The sequence below is a fragment of the Scyliorhinus torazame genome, chromosome 10 (assembly GCF_047496885.1).
Source record: "Scyliorhinus torazame isolate Kashiwa2021f chromosome 10, sScyTor2.1, whole genome shotgun sequence".
Classification (NCBI taxonomy): Eukaryota; Metazoa; Chordata; class Chondrichthyes; order Carcharhiniformes; family Scyliorhinidae; genus Scyliorhinus; species Scyliorhinus torazame.
The window spans coordinates 170,243,173-170,268,387 of record NC_092716.1 but is presented as its reverse complement, the minus strand read 5'-3'; the positions used below and the strand labels follow the sequence as shown (position 1 = coordinate 170,268,387).

The 25,215-nt window shown below is 50.0% G+C and overlaps 1 protein-coding gene across 4 annotated transcripts in view; it reads left to right on the top strand.

The window, feature by feature from the left end:
• The window catches only part of LOC140431032 (protein phosphatase 1 regulatory subunit 12A-like), a 349,337-nt gene that overhangs the window by 219,378 nt on the left and 104,744 nt on the right, over positions 1 to 25,215 (top strand). For all 4 annotated transcript variants that reach the window (XM_072518929.1, XM_072518928.1, XM_072518930.1 and 1 more), the window contains exon 10: positions 16,901 to 17,113. In XM_072518929.1, the coding sequence (XP_072375030.1) occupies positions 16,901 to 17,113 (213 nt within the window). The remainder of the gene's footprint in view (positions 1 to 16,900; positions 17,114 to 25,215) is intronic.

The window sequence follows — 25,215 nt, the reverse complement described above, 5'->3', positions numbered from 1 at the left end:
CAGAACTGCTTTTACCCTGTCCTCATAACTTGGCTGAAGAAGTTCCCAGCCGTTGTTTTTCTGTGCTGCGCTGTTTCCTCTTGTGATCTGATTTTATTCTTGTTGTAATAAACGTTGCCCTCTCTCCATGTTGCCTCGTTGTGAAAAAGGACTTGATTGCTTCCTTATGTCATGGCATTGCATTGTTTCATGTTGAATGTCATGCCGTGACATGTGTAAATTCTTGTGATGAGAATGGGGCATTGTTTTCTCCTACAAGGCATTGTTTCTTGCTGTGATGGACCTCCCATTGTTAATGACTGTGGGATGCTCTGCATTGTTTCATTGTGACATACCGCATGGTTTTAATTCAATGATAATCTTTATTTTCACAAGCAGGCTTACATTAACACTTCAATGAAGTTACTGTGAAAATCCCTTAGTCGCCACAGTCCGGCGCCGGTTTGGCTACACTGAGGGAGAATTCAGAATATCCAAATCACCGAACGAAATGAAAAATGAATGAAAATCGCTTATTGTCACAAGTAGGCTTCAAATGAAGTTACTGTGAAAAGCCCCTTGTCGCCACATTCCGGCGCCTGTTCGGGGAGGCTGTTACGGGAATCGAACCGTGCTGCTGGCCTGCTTTGGTCTGCTTTCAAAGCCAGCGATTTAGCCCTGTGCTAAACAGCCCCTCCCAGCACGTCTTTCGAGACTTGTGGGAGGTCTCATGTGAGAGTACCTTTAAGAAATGGGTGTTTATTACTGCAGTGATGTCAGGGAGTGGGTGTAGCTGTGTTTTAGTTTTGTTTTCAGTGTTGGAGCTGAAGCCAGACAGAGCAGGTGTACTGTTGATCTCTCTGACATAAAAGACTATCTCTTGATCATTTGGTGAATTCAGAATTATAAATGTTCTCAGTAGTGAATGTCAACCTAATGTGCTTCTGTTGAAAGGTGTTTCTTCTGTCTTCTGGATGTTGTTTGGGACATTATTAAGGATTACTTAGTGGTGTATTCTTTGTGGGTTGTATTTGAATTGATGGTTGCTAAGATGTTCACTGTATGTTTCAAAAAGATTAACTTGAATTCATAGAATAAACATTGTTTTGCTTTAAAAATTACTTTTCCATTTCTGCTGTACCACACCTGTAGAGTGGGCCGTGTGCTCCCCATACCACAATCTATTAAAAGTTATGGGTCAGGTGAACTCCATGATACACTTTGGGGTTCTCTAAACCCTGGCCCATAACAGAGGAAACCGGACCACCCGGAGGAAACTCACGCAGACATGGGGAGAATGTGCAGACTCCACACAGACAATGACCCAAGCCGGGCATCAAACCAGGAACCCTGATGCTGTGAAGCAACAGTGCTAACCACTGTGCACCGTCTCTAATTATGGGGGAATGGTGCAGTATTTCCATTTCAGGTTGTTCGTTTTGTGGGGGGGGGTTTCTCCTGAGAGATGCAGCATGGAGATGTTGCATTCATTCCCATTACAGCAAATCCTGCATTATTTAGGATTTCAGGTGATTCCTTTTTCTCGTTGAGAAGTTACCTTGTTTCTGGTCTGGTATGTGATGCTGATTAAATTCCTGTTTGGGTTGCTGCATTAATTCTTGCATGTGAAACTGCATTAGTGTTTAGAACTGATGCATTGTTTCCTCTAGCAACTGGTGTGACAAATGCATGTGTCTGCCTTGTACAGGTCAGTCCCTTGTCACTGTTGCAAGCCTTATGTCTGTGGTAGTCAGCAGTTTGCCCAATCTTCAATTTAGACAATGGCATAACTAAAGGGTGTTAAAAATACAAATCCCTTTGTGATCTTAACTGGATATTGCATTCCTCGTAAGTATCCTTCGATATGTTCTCCAGCTTCTGATAGCTGGAACTGACTAACATGGAGAGACTGTGGAATCAAAAAGCTGCTCAATCTCGCCTAATACACTAGACTCGGCAGAATGGCATTTTAAAACTTTTTTAACAGCTACTCTGCTTCCTTTGAATTATAAAACAACAAAAATGTGTAACCCACTCCCAAATGAACAGAATGCCCACTCTTAATTTTTCCTTTCTTTTAAGGTCAGTCATTGGTGGTAAAAATAAGACAGCTATGTTCTCACCTTCCAGCTCTGCCCAACACCTGTGTTGTGCATTCTTTGTTGGAATTGACTGACCTCATGTCTTGCGCTTTTTCTAACTTGTGAGCCCAGAAAGAAAGGCTTTGGCCTTTCAATACTTCTCATATTCAGGGCTTAGTTCACCGGGCTGTCAAACAAGCCTGCTCCCTCTTGCCTCAGAGAGCAGAAGTTCACCAAGTCATCTCACCAATTGATCTTCCGCTAAGCTCACATAGATAGCAATAATAACAATAGGTTCCTGGGAGCTCAGAGAGAAAGCGAGGCCACCTTCATTTTCCCCAGAGTGTAGGAGATGTAACTTTAATAGTTTGACTCAACCTGACTTGACTTAGCCACAAGCTGAATAATTGTTCTACTCACTCCAATCTAAATGCAATCGTTCCAAAAAACCCATTCCCAAATCCTTTCCATCCAAAAAATTAATTCCAAATCGGGACAAGCTTGGCTGCCATAATGAATACAGCATTGTGTTCTTTTCTGAGGGATGTTGCATTATATGCTGCTGCATTGTTGTTGCAGTTATGATCTTATAGTTTTGCTGCAGAGTTTTTGACTCTGAATGCTGCCCTCACCAGATTGATTCTGTCTGATTGCATCTTGGCAATGCCGTATGATTTCCTCTTGAGGTGACCCCAGCTTGTCTCTTGCAAGTGCTGGTTGCATTGTTTCTTGCAAAGAGTGTCTTGTTCATTCCTATCAGCTGCACAGCTCTTGTGTCTTAGGATGAATTCAGCTGCATTACTTCCTCTGCTGAGATGTGCTGAATTGCTTCCTGACACAAGGATGTTGCATTGTTTTCTGTTGTTTCCTGTTGCACGGGACGCTGTGTTTTGTGTGAGTGTTGGCGAATTCTACTTAACTTTCAGTAAGCTGCATTATTTTTTTATTCCAAGGAATGAAGTAAAGTCACCTTCAGTGACAGTTGCTGTATTTTTTCCTCTTGCAAGCCATTTTACGTGGATTCCTTTCCTGGGAGACCCCTGCAATAGAATAACTTGTAATCATTCCTGCTGGAAAGGAAATTGCACTGTCCACTGTTGCATTTGATGCTCTATTTACTTTTCTCTGGGATGTAAACATGTTGTAAAAATTCCTGCAGGGGTTCCACACTTGTGGGGAGTTTTGTGAGATAAAGTAAATGTTTTGTTTAAATGTGATGTGTTTTATCCGTTGCAAGAGATCCTGTGTTTATTGTATATCAGTGAAGGTGATGCAGCTTTCTTCCCAGTTGTGAAGATTTTAAAGTTGAATAGTGTGAAGATCATGGCGTTGTATTGATGTGAAGAGCGTGCTCCTTTTGTGCTTCTGTGAGCTAGGGCACCAGCCCCATCTTCCCCACCAGGGGCATGGGACACAACCCTCTCCCTGCTCCCTGGGCCAATGTCCAGAAAAATAATCACCCAATTAGAAATGGGAGCAAGCTCCTCGAGCTTGTTACAAGAAAAATAAGAAATTAGCTCACGTAAACCAAATCAAATTTTCACCAGTTTTTGTTCCACTAATAACTGCTCCGTGGTAAATTTTAGATCTGGTGAATGATTGCAGGTTTCACATTTAATTAATTGGCTCGCAGGATATGTTTTGGGGATTGAATTGATCAAATTATTTTTTATGTTAAAGGTATAATGTTATCTGCAGAATGAGGATGTGAGCTTCCTCTGTGCCCTTTCTTGCCTTCCTTACTTCCTCTCACTCTTTTACTCTCATCCATACCTCACCTGCCTTTCTCTTTCTCTCCTTTTGCTCTTCCTCTGACTGCAGTTTGACTTCATTACTCCTTTCCTACCTTTTTGTCAGCCAAGTGATCCAACGTCATGGCGACAGGGCCTGCGCAAAACCGGCATCGTCTTGGTGCCCCAGAGAGGTCAAAGAGCAGCGGTGAGCTTCTTACACATTGAGGTTTCCCATGTTGGTGGAGCTTTTAGTTTGCAGCATGCATATGTGGTTTGCCTTGCGTTTCTTTCTCTTTTTTTTTCTCTCTCTCTCTCTCTCTCGTTTAACCTTTGAGATTTTAGGCTGATTCCCGCCTGCAGATTGGAGCCAAATTGACTTCTGATTTCCCAATGAGAGCAACAGAAACTCTAGAAATCTATAAGCTCATCTGCTGTACATTTTCATTGCTACTCTGCTTTTTTCCTTGATATAATCGCCTGCATCCCATTCCTGACATTCATAATCTAGGAATGACTCTGCATCTCACAATCTCTTCCTGACTCTCACAAGTTGGATGGATGGTAAAGCTATGTTGGGGTTTGAGTGTATTGCCCCTTTCCATCTCTCACAGCTTCCTTTACTTGAATAGACCTGGATTATTGAAAAAAGGGAATGTGATCTAATTGAAAGCAAGTGTTGCTTAATTATTCCATACTGGGTTAATGTCACACTGGTTGCCTTTTTAAAATAGATTGAGAAGTATTGCGAGGATACGGGGCCTACTGTGTTACATAAGAACGTGGAAATGGATGGAACAATAAAAGGTCATCTGGCTACTTTCAAGATTCAGAAATTGTCAAATGCAATTCTATCTCTTGTGCCTTTAGCTCACTTTTTCTGCCAGTCCACCGCCACTGTTCACACCCATTCCTTCTCTGATTTATATAGTCACTACGCTCTCCGTTAAGTGGTTAAATCTAAACTGTTCACCTTCCTGATTTCCATAGAAACCTTAAATAGCCATTCAGCCTATCGAATCTGCACCAACCCTCCGAAAGAGCACTCAACTTAAACTGGAGCATCCGGAGGAAACCCACACAGACAACAGGCAAATGTGGCAACTCCTCACAGACAGTCAGCCCAGGCTGGGATTGAACCCGGGTCTGTGGCGCTGCGAGGCAGCAGCGTTAATCACTGTGCCACCCCTCGGAAATGAGTTTCAACCCGTGTTGTAAAACTAATGATTTCCAAAGAGATCCTAAAGCTTCAATTCCTCTAAACAGCTTAGAATCGATTTTCAGCCATTTCACTTTCTTATCCAATACGGTTATTTCCAAGTTCTATGATTTGGCCATTCTCGGGTGCCTAACCCAATACATCAATTGTTTCTATTTAAGATGTCCCCGCTGTAATGTGACAGCCAAAATACTGAGTTCTCCAGGGAGGGCCAGGCTTGTTCTTTGTACAAACTCATTATTCGTTCTGTCATAATATACACCAGTATATCATGGTGCAGACACACACACACACAAACTGATGGACATGCAGTGCAACCAATCAGCATACACAACACCGCAGCCAATCACCAGTGAGAGCACACGCACTATAAAGACAGGGGACAGGAGAGTTCCCGCTCTTCTAGTATCAGCCAGCTCGGAGCACAGAGCTCACAGCCTGCAATACAGACATTCACCATGTGCTGAGTGCATCACCTGGTTAGGACTAGGCAAGGGTCAACAGTTAAAGCTGGTATTGCATTTACCCACAGTTCAAGTATGTTAATATAGTTAACCTTATAATAAAATAGAGTTGCACCACATCCAGTGTTGGTGACCTGTTTGTGATCCAGAACACCCAACACATCATGATACCAGGAGTGGTTGCATACTAGCACTTCTGAGACCCAACTGCAACTAATCAGCATTCCGGCATCCTGAAGTATGGAGAACATCAACCCCCCCCGCCGCCGCTCCGCACCGCCGGCACCTCAGCGTACAGTGACAACGCCCTCAGCATTCCGGCAAACGTTTGAAATCTTCCTGCTGGCAGCCGAACTAGAAGACCAGGCCGATCCTGAAAAGACAGAGCTTCTCCTCACCATCGCCGGTGCCAGAGCAGAAGAAATCTTTCAAAAATTCAAGTTCTCCAAGGGGCAAAACAGGAGCGACTTCCAGGCAGTCCTGGACAAATTCGGCAAATACTGTGAGGAAAACACACTCCAACCAGCAAGAAAAGGTAAGAGAAGCAACAGTACTCACCTCGAGGCCGAAATCCCGGAACACAGAACAATTTTGGTCGGCGGCCACCTTTGTTAAGGGACTGCACTTGCGCAGTTGTGCGACGCCGCGCATGCGCAATCACGAAAACGGCCATCAGTAAAGGAACCGCGATCTGCACATGTGCAAACGCCTCCTACGTGTTACGTCACACGCGTCATGACGTCAGAGGCCCTGCACCATGCCCATTTAAAGGGGAAACGTCCCAAATCAAAGAAAAAAATATTTTAAAGCTGTAAAACAACCTTCCTTCACCTGCAATGACAGCACAATGCCTCAAATTGAACCAGGAAATTAAATGAACCTCCGAAGAACCCTGCAACAAGTAGTTACCTACCCCCAAACCGATTCCGACTTCCCGCAGACCAGTGACACTGAGGACCCGAGGGAGCCTTTTCCAGTCGCTGTTATAACAAAGAACAGGCTGTCCCCAAATCAAAGCCACCAGCCACTGTCGGTGCACAGCATTAATCCAGACGACGAGTGGTGTGCCACCCTGATGGTCAACCGATCCCAGATACGATTCCGCCTGGACACTGGTGCTTCTGCTAATCTCCTAGCGCGGTCAGCCTTTCAGACCCTTGGGGTAAAACCAACCATTCTTCCGTCGACCTGCCAAATAGTGGACTACAATGGCAACGTCATTCCTGCTACCGGTTCATACCAACTCGAAGTGACGCACAACTCGCGAAAAGCCATCCTTTCCTTCGAGATCATGGGCTCCTCGAAGGACTGTGTGCTAGGCGCACAGGTGTGCAAACTCCTAAACCTGGTTCAACGAGTACACTCTCTCTCTCCAGAGGACACGTCTGCCTTCCAGGATGCGGACTTCAGGGCGCAACTCAATGCCATCATCAACCAGCACTGCGACGTTTTCGAAGGCATGGGCACGCTTCCATACACTTACAAAATCCTGCTCAAACAAGACGCCATGCCTGTGGATCATGCACCTCGCAGAGTCCCAGCACCCCTCAAGGACCGCCTCAAGCAGCAGCTGCAGGACCTCCAGGACCAAGGAGTGCTCTCCAGAGTGACTGAACCAATCGACTGGGTCAGTTCCATGGTGTGCGTAAAGAAGCCCTCCGGCGAGCTCCGGATCTACATTGACCCAAAGGATCTGAATCGCAACATAATGAGGTAGCATTACCCTATCCCCAAGCACGAGGAGATCACGTGCGAGATGGCTCAGGCCAACATCTTCACCAAACTTGACGCCTCGAAAGGATTCTGACAAATTCAACGAGACAGGTCCAGCAGAAAGCTGTGTACCTTTAATACCCCGTATGGCAGATACTGCTACAACAGGATGCCGTTTGGGATTACATCGGCATCAGAAGTATTCCACCGGATCATGGAGCAAATGATGGAGGGCATTGAGGATGTGCGCATCTATGTTGACGACATCATCATTTGGTCCACCACCCCGCAGGAGCATATCAGGCGCATTTTCAAACGAATACGGGACCAAGGCCTCCGCCTCAACAGAGCCAAATGTTCCTTTGGCCAGACGGAACTCAAGTCCCTGGGGGACCACATGTCCTGGTTGGGTGTGCGGCCGGATGCGGACAAGGTGGCAGCCATCACGGCCATGCAGAAGCCAGCGGATAAGAAGCCGGTCCTCCGATTTTTGGGTATGGTCAACTTCCTGGGGAAGTTCATCCCCAACCTCATTACCACAGCTCTTCGGAACCTGGTCAGGAAGACGACAGACATCCAATGGCTTCCCGCCCACGAGCGCAAATGGGAGGAGCTTAAGACCATGCTTACCACGGCCCCAGTATTAGCATATTGCAGGCAGTCAGTGCAGGAATCCCCTGTGGTTGTCCCCCTCTCGAACAGGTATACCCCTTTGGATACTGTCGGGAGGGGATAGCCTATCAGGGGAAAACAGCAGCAGCCAGAGCAGTGGCACCACGGCTGGCTCTGATGTTCAGAAGGGAGGGTCAAAGGGCTGAAGAGCAATAGTAATAGGGGACTCTATAGTCAGGGGCACAGATAGGCGCTTCTGTGGACGTGAAAGAGACTCCAGGATGGTATGTTGCCTCCCTGGTGCCAGGGTCCAGGATGTCTCCGAACGGGTAGAGGGCATCCTGAAGGGGGAGGGCAAACAGGCAGAGGTCGTTGTACATATTGGTACTAACGACATAGGCAGGAAGGGGCATGAGGTTCTGCAGCAGGAGTTCAGGGAGCTAGGCAGAAAGTTAAAAGACAGGACCTCTAGGGTTGTAATCTCGGGATTACTCCCTGTGCCACGTGCCAGTGAGGCTAGAAATAGGAAGATAGAGCAGTTAAACACATGGCTAAACAGCTGGTGTAGGAGGAAGGGTTTCCGTTATCTGGACCACTGGGAGCTCTTCCGGGGCAGGTGTGACCTATATAAGAATGACAGGTTGCATCTAAACTGGAGAGGCATAAATATCCTGGCCGCGAGGTTTGCTAGTGTCACACGGGAGGGTTTAAACTAGTATGGCAGGGGGGTGGGCACGGGAGCAATAGGACAGAAGGTGAGAGCATTGAGGGAGAACTAGGGAATAGGGACAGTGTGGCTCTGAGGCAGAGCAGACAGGGAGAAGTTGCTGAACACAGCGGGTCTGGTGGCCTGAAGTGCATATGTTTTAATGCAAGAAGTATTACGGGTAAGGCAGAACTTAGAGCTTGGATTGGTACTTGGAACTATGATGTTGTTGCCATTACAGAGACCTGGTTGAGAGAAGGGCAGGAGTGGCAGCTAAACGTTCCAGGATTTAGATGTTGCAGGCGGGATAGAGGGGGATGTAAAAGGGGTGGCAGAGTTGCGCTACTGGTTAGGGTGGATATCACAGCTGTACTACCGGAGGACACCTCAGAGGGCAGTGAGGCTACATGGGTAGAGATCAGGAATAAGAAAGGTGCAGTCACAATGTTGGGGGTTTACTACGGGCCTCCCAATAGCCAGCGGGAGATAGAGGAGCAGATAGGTAGACAAATTTTGGAAAAGAGTAAGAACAACAGGGTTGTGGTGATGGGAGACTTCAACTTCCCCAATATTGACTGGGACTCACTTAGTGCCGGGGCTTAGACGGGGCAGAGTTTGTAAGGAGCATCCAGGAGGGCTTCTTAAAACAATATGGAGACAGTCCAACTAGGGAAGGGGCAGTACTGGACCTGGTATTGGGGAATGAGGCCGGCCACGTGGTAGAAGTTTCAGTAGGGGAGCATTTCGGGAACAGTGACCACAATTCAGTAAGTTTTAAAGTGCTGGTGGACAAGGATAAGAGTGGTCCTAGGATGAATGTGCTAAATTGGGGGAAGGCTCATTATAACAATATTAGGCGGGAACTGAAGAACCTAGATTGGGGGCGGATGTTTGAGGGCAAATCAACATCTGACATGTGGGAGGCTTTCAAGTGTCAGTTGAAAGGAATTCAGGACCGGCATGTTCCTGTGAGGAAGAATGATAAATACGGCAATTTTCGGGAACCTTGGATAACGAGAGATATTGTAGGCCTCGTCAAAAAGAAAAAGGAGGCATTTGTCAGGGCTAAAAGGCTGGGAACAGACGAAGCCTGTGTGGAATATAAGGAAAGTAGGAAGGAACTTAAGCAAGGAGTCAGGAGGGCTAGAAGGGGTCACGAAAAGTCATTGGCAAATAGGGTTAAGGAAAATCCCAAGGCTTTTTACACGTATATAAAAAGCAAGAGGGTAGCCAGGGAAAGGGTTGGGCCACTGAAGGTTAGGCAAGGGAATCTATGTGTGGAGCCAGAGGAAATGGGCGAGGTACTAAATGAATACTTTGCATCAGTATTCACCAAAGAGAAGGAATTGGTAGATGTTGAGTCTGGAGAAGGGTGTGTAGAAAGCCTGGATCACGTTGAGATCCAAAAAGACGAGGTGTTGGGCGTCTTAAAAAAGATTAAAGTAGATAAGTCCCCAGGGCCTGATGGGATCTACCCCAGAATACTGAAGGAGGCTGGAAAGGAAATTGCTGAGGCCTTGACAGAAATCTTTGGATCCTCACTGTCTTCAGGTGATGTCCCGGAGGACTGGAGAATAGCCAATGTTGTTCCTCTGTTTAAGAAGGGTAGCAAGGATAATCCAGGGAACTACAGGCCGGTGAACCTTACTTCAGTGGTTGGGAAATTACTGGAGAGAATTCTTCGAGACAGGATCTGCTCCCATTTGGAAGCAAATGGACGTATTAGTGAGAGGCAGCATGGTTTTGTGAAGGGGAGGTCGTGTCTCACTAACTTGATAGAGTTTTTCGAGGAGGTCACAAAGATGATTGGTGCAGGTAGAGTAGTGGATGTTGTCTATATGGACTTCAGTAAGGCCTTTGACAAGGTCCCCCATGGTAGACTAGTACAAAAGGTGAAGTCACACGGGATCAGGGGTGAGCTGGCAAGGTGGATACAGAACTGGCTAGGTCATAGAAGGCAGAGAGTAGCAATGGAAGGATGCTTTTCTAATTGGAGGGCTGTGACCTGTGGTGTCGAGGGATCAGTGCTGGGACCTTTGATGTTTGTAGTATATCTAAATGATTTGGAGGAAAATGTAACTGGTCTGATTAGTAAGTTTGCAGACGACACAAAGGTTAGTGGAATTGCGGATAGCGATGAGGACTGTCTGAGGATACAGCAGGATTTAGATTGTTTGGCGGCATGGACGGAGAGATGGCAGATGGAGTTTAATCCGGACAAATGTGAGGTAATGCATTTTGGAAGGTCTAATGCAGGTAGAACATAGAACATAGAACATAGAAAATACAGCACAGAACAGGCCCTTCGGCCCACGATGTTGTGCCGAACCTTTGTCCTAGATTAATCATAGATTATCATTGAATTTACAGTACAGAAGGAGGCCATTCAACCCTTTGAGTCTGCACCGGCTCCTGGAAAGAGCACCCTACCCAAACTCAACACCTCCACCCAACACCAAGGGCAATTTTGGACATTAAGGGCAATTTATCATTGGCCAATTCACCTACCCTGCACATCTTTGGACTGTGGGAGGAAACCGGAGCACCCGGAGGAAACCCACGCAGACACGGGGAGGACGTGCAGACTCCGCACAGACAGAGACCCAAGCCGGAATTGAACATGGGACCCTGGAGCTGTGAAGCATTGTGCTATCCACAATGCTACCGTGCTGCCCTTAAGAACAAATAAATCTACACTATATCATTTTACCGTAATCCATGTACCTATCCAATAGCTGCTTGAAGGTCCCTAATGTTTCCGACTCAACTACTTCCACAGGCAGTGCATTCCATGCCCCCACTACTCTCTGGGTAAAGAACCTACCTCTGATATCCCTCCTATATCTTCCACCTTTCACCTTAAATTTATGTCCCCTTGTAATGGTTTGTTCCACCCGGGGAAAAAGTCTCTGACTGTCTACTCTATCTATTCCCCTGATCATCTTATAAACCTCTATCAAGTCACCCCTCATCCTTCTCCGTTCTAATGAGAAAAGGCCTAGCACCCTCAACCTTTCCTCGTAAGACCTACTCTCCATTCCAGGCAACATCCTGGTAAATGTTCTTTGCACCTTTTCTAAAGCTTCCACATCCTTCCTAAAATGAGGCGACCAGAACTGTACACAGTACTCCAAATGTGGCCTTACCAAAGTTTTGTACAGCTGCATCATCACCTCACGGCTCTTAAATTCAATCCCTCTGTTAATGAATGCGAGCACACCATAGGCCTTCTTCACAGCTCTATCCACTTGAGTGGCAACTTTCAAAGATGTATGAACATAGACCCCACGATCTCTCTGCTCCTCCACATTGCCAAGAACTCTACCATTAACCCTGTATTCCGCATTCATATTTGTCCTTCCAAAATGGACAACCTCACACTTTTCAGGGTTAAACTCCATCTGCCACTTCTCAGCCCAGCTCTGCATCCTATCTATGTCTCTTTGCAGCCGACAACAGCCCTCCTCACTATCCACAACTCCACCAATCTTCGTATCGTCTGCAAATTTACTGACCGACCCTTCAACTCCCTCATCCAAGTCATTAATGAAAATCACAAACAGAAGAGGACCCAGAACTGATCCCTGCGGTACGCCACTGGTAACTGGGATCCAGGCTGAATATTTACCATCCACCACCACTCTCTGACTTCTATCGGTTAGCCAGTTCGTTATCCAACTGGCCAAATTTCCCACTATCCCATGCTTCCTTACTTTCTGCATAAGCCTACCATGGGGAACCTTATCAAATGCCTTACTAAAATCCATGTACACTACATCCACTGCTTTACCTTCATCCACATGCTTGGTCACCTCCTCAAAGAATTCAATAAGACTTGTAAGGCAAGACCTACCCCTCACAAATCCGTGCTGACTATCCCTAATCAAGCAGTGTCTTTCCAGATGCTCAGAAATCCTATCCTTAAGTACCCTTTCCATTACTTTGCCTACCACCGAAGTAAGACTAACTGGCCTGTAATTCCCAGGGTTATCCCTAGTCCCTTTTTTGAACAGGGGCACGACATTCGCCACTCTCCAATCCCCTGGTACCACCCCTGTTGGTAGGGAATATACAGTGAATGGTAGAACCCTCAAGAGTATTGAAAGTCAGAGAGATCTAGGAGTACAGGTCCACAGGTCACTGAAAGGGGCAACACAGGTGGAGAAGGTAGTCAAGAAGGCATACGGCATGCTTGCCTTCATTGGCCGGGGCATTGAGTATAAGAATTGGCAAGTTATGTTGCAGCTGTATAGAACCTTAGTTAGGCCACACTTGAAGTATAGTGTTCAATTCTGGTCACCACACTACCAGAAGAATGTGGGGGCTTTAGAGAGGGTGCAGAAGAGATTTACCAGAATGTTGCCTGGTATGGAGGGCATTAGCTATGAGGAGCGGTTGAATAAACTCTGTTTGTTCTCACTGGAACGACGGAGGTTGAGGGGCGACCTGATAGAGGTCTACAAAATTATGAGGGGACAGAGTGGATAGTCAGAGGCTTTTCCCCAGGGTAGAGGGGTCAATTACTAGGGGGCATAGGTTTAAGGTGAGAGGGACAAGGTTTAGAGTAGATGTACGAGGCAAGTTTTTTTACACAGAGGGTAGTGGGTGCCTGGAACTCGCTTCCGGAGGAGGTGGTGGAAGCAGGGACGATAGTGACATTTTCGGGGCATCGTGACAAATACATGAATAGGATGGGAATAGAGGGATACGGACCCAGGAAGTGCAGAAGATTGTAGTTTAGTCGGGCAGCATGGTCGGCACGGGCTTGGAGGGCCGAAGGGCCTGTTCCTGTGCTGTACATTTCTTAGTTCTTTCTTTGTTCTTTGACCCCACGAAGGAAACAAAAATGTCAACGGATGCCAGCCAATCCGGCATTGGGGCGGTGCTCCTGCAACGCAATGAGGCCTCATCATGGGCCCCCGTTGCATATGCGTCACGTGCCATGACCCCCATGGATCAGCGCTACACGCAGATCGAAAAGGAGTGCCTGGGCCTGTTGACTGGGGTCGACAAATTTCATGATTACGTGTACGGTCTCCCCCAATTCACTGTCGAGACCGACCATCGCCCGCTGGTCAACATTATTCAAAAAGACCTGAATGATATGACCCCTCGCCTCCAGGTCATTCTGCTTAAACTCCGGCGGTATGATTTCCAGCTCCTATACACCCTGGGCAAGGACCTGATCATAGCTGACGTTCTGTCCAGGGCAGTCAACACCCCGTGTGACCCAGAGGGGTTCGTCTGCCAGGTTGACGCCCATGTGGCCTTCATGACCTCTAATCTGCTGGCCACGGATGAATGTCTTATCCACATTCGCCACAAAACTGAGGCTGACCCGCTACTACAGCGTGTCATGCGCCACATGACGGATGGGTGGCTCAAGGGCCAATGCCCGCAGTTTTACATTATCAGAGACGATCTGGCAGTAGTCGATGGTGTCCTCCTGAAGCTGGACCGCATCGTGATCCCGCACAGCATGCGCCAGCTCGTTTTTGAACAGCTACACGAGGGCCATCTTGGTGTGGAGAAGTGCCGACGGAGGGCCCGAGAGGCTGTGTACTGGCACGGCATCAATGAGGACATCGCCAACACAGTGCTCAACTGCCCCACCTGTCAGCGGTTCCAGCCGGCCCAACCACGTGAGACCCTACAGCCCCATGAGTTGGTCACGCTCCCTTGGTCTAAGGTAGGCGTTGACCTGTTCCATGCGCTCGGCAGGGACTATGTTCTGATTGTAGACTATTTTTCGAACTACCCGGAGGTCGTACGCCTGCACAACATCACATCATCGGCGGTCATCCGTGCCTGCAAGGAGACCTTTGCTCGTCACGGCATCCCACTCACTGTGATGTCAGACAATGGCCCCTGCTTCGCGAGCCAGGAATAGTTCAACTTTGCCAGCAGGTACAACTTTGTGCATGTGACATCCAGTCCCCTGCACCCCCAATCCAATGGCAAAGCGGAAAAGGGCGTACATAGCGTCAAACGGCTCCTCTGCAAGGCTGCCGATGCCTTGCTGGCCTATCGTACGGCCCCACTCTCCATGGGCCTATCGCCAGCCCAGCTGCTCATGGGTCGCATGCTCAGGACCACGGTGCCGTCCATTCACGTCCCAGACCTCGGCCACGTTCCGGTCCTTCAGCGGATGCAACAGTCTCGTGCACAACACAAGGCGGCGCATGACGCTTGGGCGACTGATCTCCCTGCTCTGGCGCCGGGTTACAACGTCCGCATCCATCTTCCGGAGGGTGGCTGGTCTGCAACTTCGGCAGGTGTCTCCCCGCTCATTCCTGGTTCGTCTGCCAGATGGTTCCATTCGCCGCCGCAATCGGCGTGCCCTTCGTCTTGTTCCACGCTCACTGTGATCCTCCACCGGTACCACACCCTCCTGTTGTCCCCAACCTGGACTATGTGGAGATTCTGAATACTCTGCATCCTCCTCACTCTGCCGTGGTCCAGCCCGTTCCTCAGCCGGTGGCTCCTGACCCACCCTTGAGGCGGTCAACCAGAATTCGTCGCCCACCTCAGAGACTTGACTTATGAGTTTTACGATGTTGAACTTTTTGATCTGTTCTGTTATCCTGTTTCATCGTTCCAGTAGTTTGTGTATAATGTTCATTTCGTTGTTGGTGTGACACCCTATTTCTCGGCACCTTCCCGTATAAATTGATTAGCCTCATGTACAAAGTCATGTAAGCAACACGCATAGTCAGGTACATTCACTACACGATATTTATTGTCATGCAGGCACATAGTCTTTATCTAAAAGGGAGGATGTCATAATATAGCCCAGTATATCATGGTGCAGACACACACACTGATGGACATGCAGTGGGACAAATCAGCATACACAACAGCGCAGCCAACCACCAGTGAGAGCACACGCACTATAAAGACGGGACGAGAGAGTTCCCGCTCATTCTAGTAGCAGCCAGCTCGGAACACAGAGCTCACAGCCTGCAACACAGACATTCACCATGTGCTGTGTGCATCACCTGGTTAGGACTAGGCAAGGATCAACAGTTAAAGCTGGTATTGCATTTATCCACATTTCAAGTATGTTAATTATAGTTAACCTTATAATAAAATAGAGTTGCACCACTTCCAGTGTTGGTGACCTGTTTGTGATCCAGAACACCCAACACATCACGTTCCTGAGACCTGCTCTTTTGATGAAAGTGCACAGCAGTTTCCAAAGGCTATTGACCAGAATACCATTCCTTTGTCCAAGCAATCTCTCTCCTCTGTTGTGTCCTACAAAATAATGGTTGTGCATCCTCCACTCTCTCATCTGCTACTTTCAAAGTCTCATTATTTTACATTTATCCACTTTAGACATTGTAACTTTTGAGCCCAACTTCACAGACAATCCATATCTCTCTGCATTCAGCCCTAAATTGTGTTCTTTGCTGCTACTCTTGCTTGCTGTGAATTTACTTTGTGGTTACTGCTCAAGTACTTCTTATAGAATCATCATCATAGAATTGATACTTAGATATTCGTGCAGATTTTTCACCCAGACCATCTCTGGGGCTCAGCTACTTCTGCATTCAAAGCACCAGTAGTAACTGTATCCAGAATGGTTTAGGCGAAGGAGGACTCTGAAGAATGAATGCTAATCACTGGGGGCAAACTATCTCTAGCCACCATGGAGAGCAAAAGTGTGCATGTCTTCAAAAAGAACTTCATTGGAACTGTTCAACGGTGCTTTTTGTCACCATGTTGTGAGCACGCATTGACCAAGGGAAATCTTTCGCCATGTAGTTAGTGCTTTATTTTGTGGTTTACAATGTATTTTGGGAGGGTTGCTACAGCTTGCTGCCGATGCTTACCTTGCTGAGGTTAGTCTCAAAGTTACCACCTGTGAAAGAGCCATTTGCTTCCACTGCTGTATTGCAAGGGAGTAGTGAATTTGAGACCACTGCTACCTCTGATGTCAGGATGAAGGTAAGGCCCTCCTATCTCTTCTAACTTTTCTTTTCATTTGGTTATGCTTTGGTTGACCGTGCTGCTTCCATTGGCTGTGAACTAGTTTGGTTAGGGGAGGGTGACAGAAGACAGACTAAGGGAGACGAACAAACTTTCAGTGGGAATTGAGCCTCCACCCTGCCACTACCTTGAGTGTTACAGTGATAAGTTCCCCTTACTCCTGATGTTAGAAGGGAGGTGGGCTGCAGAAACACCTCCCACTGATGTTATCAGAGGCAACTTTGTCTCTCCCACACCATGATGTCAATGGGAGGTAAGTCCCCTCCTACCTCTACTGGCATCTTTTATTTTCTGCCTGTGCTTCAGCAGTTTGCTTGCTGCTTCTATTGGCCATTCCTTAGGCTCGAGATAGTTATGACTGGCAGCTCCCTTCACTTAATAACCGGTCTCCTTTGTGTACCCAGTTTACAGGCTCTGCTGCCAAAATGGCTACCCAGGATGAGGAGAAGAAGGAGCAGCAGTCCCCTGCTGCGTGGCGCACAGCACTTCGCAAAACTGGCAGCTATGGAGCCCTCAATAACTTGCAACCACCACAGGAGGAGCAGAAGGGAAAAGATGTGGGCATCATCCGGTCAGCCTCTAGTCCCAAACTGATTCTGGCAGAATCTAAGGAGAAGGTAAGTGCAAAGAACATTTGGGACCATTCGTTTAGAGGGAGGATTCAGTCTATCTTGTTCTTGGTCAGTCCACACCTGGTATTGTACTGACCTGACCATAAAGTTAAAGGTAAAAGAACCAGTTGGAATTTATTCATGCAGCGAGTTGTTACGATGTGGAATGCATGGCCCGAGAAGGTGTTGGAAGCAAATTCAATAAAAGCTTTCAAAAAGGAATAGAATTCTATTTGTAAAGGTAACATTTGATGAGCTATGAGGAAAGGGCAGGAGTGTGGGACTAAATAGAAGGTTCCTTCAAAGAGCTGACACAGCAATGATGGGCTGAATGGCTGCTCTCTACACATTAAAGCGCTTTCATCATTGCTGCTTTGCCATTCCACGGATGCTGCTTATTCTCTGGTTCCTGCTGCCACTAGGGTAGGTCACTGGATAATGATCAGACGCAGAAACCAGAGATACCTCCTTTTCCCTCATCTCATGCCAGAGCACTGAAGCCAGTTGTAGCATTGCTATTGTCACTGGATTAACCATCAACTTAGTCAGCACACTGGGCTCCAACGCTTCCTGTGAGAGAGAAAAGAGGCCAATCCCTTCTGTAGGGAAGCGGGGAGGGAGAAATCATGTGCTCAGATTTCGGGTTTCCCCAACCGAGAGTGAGAAATTAGCCTAGCAGTGCGAGCACATTTGTCAGCCATTCCCTGAGAGTGTAGAGAGCAGCCACTCCCTCACAGCGAGTAACAGAAATCCTGTGTGTGTGGGAAAGAAGTAGGGAAGGCAGGTAGAAACAGGACATTTGCAGGGAACCCACACACAGGAAATAATAGTACAAGCAAATGTCAGTACTCAGAGGGAGGAAACAGCCTCACACTTCTGCACGCAGAGAGAGAGACAGAGCACTCGAAGGTTCCCACAGTCTAAGTACATCCCTGTGGGGATTGGCCCACATCTCAATTGTCCCCTAAGTAACCAGTTCACAATTCCAATCTCACTCAGACCAGGGAATGGCTAGCATAGGACGTGGAAATCAGTCACATTTGTGAAAAAGAGGTTGATGCTAAGACACATTATATTCAGATTTTCTTATCTTCTGAGGGTAGTCCATGGAACTTTATAGAAATTAATTAATTCTGCATTGCCCTCTGCCTTACGTAAACCAGGTGTGTTTGATGGGACAGTATGGAGTGGTTAAAAGTGCATCAAAGCCATGCTCTACTTGTTCTGGAAATATTTAATGGGGTAGGGGAGATAAATATTGCTTGAATTGCATCTAACTTAAGCTGTACCTTGGGCATTGTTAATGGATGTTTGCATCTAGCTGGTGCTGTATCTCAGCTTGGAGTTCTTCATCGAACAGTAGCAAAGGAGTCCTTCAAAGGATAGTGTAAATGGAATTTTATCTTTTATCCAGTCCACAGACCATGGGCGGGATTCTCCCCCTCCCCGGCGGGGCATTCTGGCGTAATGGAGTGGCGGGAACCACTCCGGCGTCGGGCCGCCCCAAAGGTGCGGAAGTCTCCGCACCTTTAGGGGCCAAGCCCTCACCTTGAGGGGCTAGACCTGCGCCGGAGTGGCGGGAAAGCCGGCTGGCAGGAAAGGCCTTTGGCGCCACGCCAACCGGGGCCGAAAGGTCTTCGCCGGGCAACGCTTGCGCGTGAGCGTCAGCGGCTGCTGACGTCATCCCCGCGCATGCGCAGGGGAGGGCGTCGCTTCCGCCTCTGCCATAGTGAAGACCATGGCGAAGGCAGAAGAAAAAGAGTGCCCCATGGCACAGGCCTGCCCGCGGATCGGTGGGCCCAGATCGCGGGCCAGGCCACCGTGGGGGCACGCCCCGGGGCCAGATCGCCCCGCGCCCCACCCCAGGCCCCCGGAGCCTGCCCGCGCCGCCTTGTCCCGCCGTTCAAAAAGTGGTTTAATCCACGCTGGCGGGACAGGCATTCCAGCAGCAGGACTTCGGCCCACCGCAGGCCGGAGAATCGGCGGGGGTGGGCCCGCCGACCGGCGCGGTGCGATTCCTGCCCCCGCCGACCGGCGTGGCGCGATTCCCACCCCCGCCAAATCTCTGGTGGCGGAGACTTCGGAGCACGGCGGGGGCGGGATTCATGCCAGCCCCCAGCGATTCTCCGACCCGTCGGTGGGGTCGGAGAATCCCACCCCTTACCTCACTGGAGATTGTTTGATGGGAAAGTGTTGAAGGAATTTTACCCTCCATTTAATACCAAGGGTGCTGCAAGTGCTTTGTGGGATAGTGTAGTCGTTGCTGTCCTCCGCAGCCAGCCTACACTGTACCTAACTTTGAAGTTCTTGTCAGTATGACATAATGGGAGCTTTACTCTTTCACTTGACCCATGTTGCACCTGACTAGCGTATGGGTAATGGAAAAAACTAAAGGGGCTTTTGCTTAGCATCTAAGCTTTGTTGCATGTACTTGGGAGTGCCTCATGGCCAGTGTTGAAGGAAGTTTGCTGTGTATCCCGTTTGTTCATTGAACAGTTTAGAAGGACCTGTCTGTAATCTGTGGTGTATCTTACCTAGGAGTCTTTTGTGGCCATTGTGAAAGAAGCTTTATTCTGCAACCGAACTGTACTGTACCTCATCTCGGGTTGCCTGGGTGGGAGTGTGTGGAGAAGGTACTGCTGCTGTGCATGTACACTGTGCCATAACTGAGAGTGGTGTGCTTGTGACATTACTTAATATCTAAATTTTGTCGCACCTATTCAGATAGTGCTTGATAAGGCAAAGAGGGAACTTTATTCTGTTGGTAATCTGTGCTGGATTTTATCTGAAAGTGATTCATGGGGCTGTTTAAACTTAATTTCATTTTATTTGCAGGCAGTTCTGCCTTATTTGGGACTACTAGACGGAGGGTGTGGAATGAGCTTTACAACAAATTAGCCCAGAAAGTAAAATGCGGCTGATCTGAATTAAAAGCAGAAAATGCTGGAAATATTCAGAGCGAATGTTTCAAGTCATTACAAAATGATGTCACGTTGTACTTTGATCTGAAACATTAGCTCAGTTTCTCTCCACCGATGCTACCTGACTTGCTGAGTATTTCCATCATTTTGTTTTCTCCGGATTTCACCTGTTAGAGCTCACCTAACTGATATTAAAGTGGAATACAATCCTGTATTTAACCTTTGCTGCAGGTGTGGGTTTAAAAAATAGTGTGAAGAAGCTTTTACTCTGCATGTGACATGTTGTTTATGATCTGGGAGTGCTTGATGTGGCTTTGTAGAGGGAGCTTTTCTCTCTGTGACCTATGCAGGACTTGATCTGGGCTAATTTGTTGTGACAGTGTAGATCATTGCAGAGGGCATTTTACCCATCTGATCCATGCTATACTGCTTGATAAGACACTGTACAAGGAACTTTACTTTGTACCGATGCTGTACATGGTCTGAGAGTGCTTTGTGTGAACTGTAAAGGAAGCTTTCCACTGCAGGGAACCTGTGCAGTATTTGATCCAGGAATGTTTGATGGAATAGTCTTGAAGGATCATCACTCTGTTTACAATCACTTGCGTACTTCACCTGGGAGTGCTTAATGGAGCTTCACTCTGTATCCAAATTGAACATAGCACAATAATTGGTGGGCGAGTGTGAAGTGCCGCACGCTGTTGGTAATGGTATACATAAAGCAATGTAGAGGAAACTTCCTGTTGAGTTACTCTGTTGTACTTGACTCTGGAGTGCTCGTGGCAGTGTAGGTGTAGTATTCTGCATCAAAGTTCAAAAAAAGGTTAGTAAGTCACTGTTAAGAGAAATGTTGATATTTCATGTGTACCCAAACATTTTTTTCTATTAATTCATGGGATGTGGGTGTCGCTGGCTGCACCAGCATTCATTGCCCATCCCTATTGTCCTTGAACCGGAATGACTTGCTAGGCCATTTCAGAGGGCATTTAAGAGTTGGCTACATGTAGGCCTGACCAGGTAAGGGTGGCAGATTTCCTACCCTAAACGACATTAATGAACAACCGACAATCATTAGACTTATGGGGCGTCATTCTCCGACCCCCCGCCGGGTCGGAGAATGGCCGTTGGCCGCCGTGAATCCCGCCCCCGCCGAAGTCTCCGGTACCGGAGATGGGGCGGGAATCGGGCCGCGCCGGTTGGCGGGACCCCCCGCTGGATTCTCCGGCCCGAATGGGCCGAAGTCCCGCCCAGAAATTGCCTGTCCCGTCGGCGTAAATCAAACCTGGTATTTACCAGCGGGACCAGGCGGCGTGGGCGGGCTCCGGGGTCCTGGGGGGGGCGCGGGGCGATCTGACCCCGGGGGGTGCCCCCATGGTGGCCTGGCCCGCGATCGGGGCCCACCGATCCGCGGGCGGGTCTGTGCCGTGGGGGCACTCTTTCCCTTCCGCCTCCGCTACGGCCTCCACCATGGCGGAGGTGGAAGAGACTCTCCCCACTGCGCATGCGCGGGAAACTGACAGCGGCCGCTGACGCTCCCGCGCATGCGCCGCATTTCCGCGCCAGCTGGCGGGGCAACAAACGCCATTTCCGCCAGCTGGCGAGGCGGAAATCCCTCCGACGTTGGCCTAGCCCCTCAATGTTGGGGCTAGGCCGCCAAAGATGCGGAGCATTCCGCACCCTTGGGCCGGCGCGATGCCCGTCTGATTGGCGCCGTCTTTGGCGCCAGTCGGCGGTCATCCCGCCGTTGGGGGAGAATTTCGCCCATAATTTCAGATTTTTTTTTACTGAATTCAAATTTCACCTTCTACCAGTGCACTGGGTCTCTGGATTACTCATCCAGTGTCAATACTACTACACCACCTGCTTCTCTCAGCAGCCAAACACTCTTGAGCCCTGGCAATGCTTAAGAGACAGTGTAGAATGAATTCCTCTGAGCAGTTTGATGCTAAAGATTATCAGAGAGCTCAATGCAGGCTTGTCTGATCCTTTCGTGTGTGGGACCATACTTCAAACTTTTTGTCACTCAAGGGGCCATTGAACAAATATCGAAAAGATAGAGCTCATACTGAGGTATGAAAAGAAACAACAGGCTGAGGAAAAAAACAATGTGTGATATATAAGAAAGAGTATTAGAGTATAATAGGGAGTGTCTGTGTGTGTTGCCGGCTCACTCCAAGTCTCAGCATGCTCACTCAATAGGCTTCACACACTGTGAGAGAGGATGAAAATGCATGATGGTATGTCTGGGTGAGGGTGAATGAGAACCCTGATACTGGGAGTGAGCCAGACTAATGGGCATAACCTACCATGTCACACATACTCGCTTCACGTACACTCCCTCTCCCCACACACACTTCCTCTATTCTCTCAGCGTCACACTCGCCCAACTCTCACACTCGCCCAACTCTCACACTCTCCCAACTCTCACACTCGCCCAATTTTCACACCCTCCCAACTCAAACACACACCCAACTCTCACACTAGCCCAACTCTCTCACTCGCCCAACATTCACACCCAATTCAAACACACACCCAACTCTCACACTCGCCCTACTCTCACACTCGCCCAACTCTCACACTAGCCCAACTCTCACACTCGCCCAAATCTCACACTCGCCCAACTCTCACACTCGCCCAACTCTCACACTCGCCCAACTCTCACACTCGCCCAACTCTCACACGCGCCCAACTCTCACACTCGCCCAACTCTTACACTCGCCCTACTCTCACACTAGCCCAACTCTCTCACTCGCCCAACTTTCACACCCAATTCAAACACACACCCAACTCTTACACTCGCCCTACTCTCACACTCGCCCAACTCTCACACTAGCCCAACTCTCACACTCGCCCAACTCTCACACTCGCCCAACTCTCACACTCTCCCAACTCTCACACTCGCCCAACTCTCACACTCGCCCAACTCTCACACGCGCCCAACTCTCACACTAGCCCAACTCTCACACTCGCCCAACTCTCACACTCGCCCAACTCTCACACTCGCCCAACTCTCACATTCGCCCAACTCTCACACTCGCCCAACTCTCACACTCGCCCAACTCTCACACTCGCCCAACTCTCACACTCGCCCAACTCTCACACTCGCCCAACTCTCACACTCGCCCAACTCTCACACTCGCCCAACTCTCACATTCGCCCAACTCTCACACTCGCCCAACTCTCACACTCGCCCAACTCTCACACTCGCCCAACTCTAACACTCGCCCAACTCTCACACTCGCCCAACTCTCTCACGCACAACTCTCTCTCGCACAACTCTCTCTCGCCCAACTCTCACTTGCCCAGCATTCCCCCTCGCCCACCAGCGCTCCCCCTCGCCCACCAGCGCTCCCCCTCGCCCACCAGCGCTCCCCCTCACCCAGCGCTCCCCTCGCCCAGCGCTCCTTCTTGCCCGTGCTCTCTTCCCCCTCGCATTCACTTTTCCCCCCTCGCGATCTCTTTCCCCCACGCGATCTCTTTCCCCCTCGCGATCTCTTTCCCCGTCGCGATCTCTTTCCCCGTCGCGATCTCTTTCCGCCTCGCGAGCTCTTTCCCCCTCGCGATCTCTTTCCCCCTCGCGATCTCTTTCCCCCTCGCGATCTCTTTCCCCCTCGCGATCTCTTTCCCCCTCATGAGCTCTTACCCCCTCGCGATTTCATTCCCCCTCGCGAGCTCTTTCCCCCTCGCGATCTCCTTCCCCCTCGCGATCTCTATCCCCCTCGCGATCTCCTTCCCCCTCGCGATCTCCTTCCCCCTCGCGATCTTCCCCCTCGCGATCTCTTTCCTCCTCGCGATCTCTTTCCTCCTCGCGCTCTCTTCCCTCCAGCGCTCTCTTCCCCCCCCTCACGCTCTCTTCCCCCACCCTCGCGCTCTCTTCCCCGCCTTCGCGCTCTCTTCCCCGCCTTCGCGCTCTCTTCCCCCCCCTCGCGCTCTCTTCCCCCCCTCGCACTCTCTTTCCCCCCCTCGCACTCTCTTTCCCCCCTCGCACTCTCTTTCCCCCCCTCGCACTCTCTTTCCCCCCTCGCACTCTCTTTCCCCCCCTCGCACTCTCTTTCCCCCCTCGCACTCTCTTTCCCCCCCCTCTCGCTCTCTTTCCTCCCCCTCGCGCTCTCTTCCCCCCCCTCGCGCTCTCTTCCCCCCCTCGCGCTCTCTTCCCCCCCTCGCGCTCTCTTCTCCCCCTCGCACTCTCTTCTCCCTCTCGCACTCTCTTCCCCCTCGCACTCTCTTCCCCCCTCGCACTCTCTTCCCCCCTCGCACTCTCTTCCCCCCTCGCACTCTCTTCCCCCTCGCGCTCTCTTCCCCCCTCGCGCTCTCTTCCCCCCTCGCGCTCTCTTCCCCCCTCGCGCTCTCTTCCCCCCTCGCGCTCTCTTCCCCCCTCGCGCTCTCTTCCCCCTCGCGCTCTCTTCCCCCCTCGCGCTCTCTTCCCCCCTCGCGCTCTCTTCCCCCCTCGCGCTCTCTTCCCCCTCGCGCTCTCTTCCCCCCTCGCCCTCTCTTCCCCCCTCGCGCTCTCTTCCCCCCTCGCGCTCTCTTCCCCCCCTCGCGCTCTGTTTCCCCCCCCTCGCGCTCTGTTTCCCCCCCTCGCGCTCTGTTTCCCCCCCTCGCGCTCTGTTTCCCCCCCTCGCGCTCTGTTTCCCCCCCTCGCGCTCTCTTTCCCCCCCTCGCGCTCTCTTTCCCCCCCTCGCGCTCTCTTTCCCCCCCTCGCGCTCTCTTTCCCCCCCTCGCGCTCTCTTCCCCCCCTCGCGCTCTCTTCCCCCCCTCGCGCTCTCTTCCCCCCCTCGCGCTCTCTTCCCCCCCTCGCGCTCTCTTCCCCCCTCGCGCTCTCTTCCCCCCCTCGCGCTCTGTTTCCCCCCCTCGCGCTCTGTTTCCCCCCCTCGCGCTCTCTTTCCCCCCCTCGCGCTCTCTTCCCCCCCTCGCGCTCTCTTCCCCCCCTCGCGCTCTCTTCCCCCCCTCGCGCTCTCTTCCCCCCCTCGCGCTCTCTTCCCCCCCTCGCGCTCTCTTCCCCCCCTCGCGCTCTCTTCCCCCCCTCGCGCTCTCTTCCCCCCCTCGCGCTCTCTTCCCCCCCTCGCGCTCTCTTCCCCCCCTCGCGCTCTCTTCCCCCCCCTCGCGCTCTCTTCCCCCCCTCGCGCTCTCTTCCCCCCCTCGCGCTCTCTTCCCCCCCTCGCGCTCTCGTCCCCCCCCTCGCGCTCT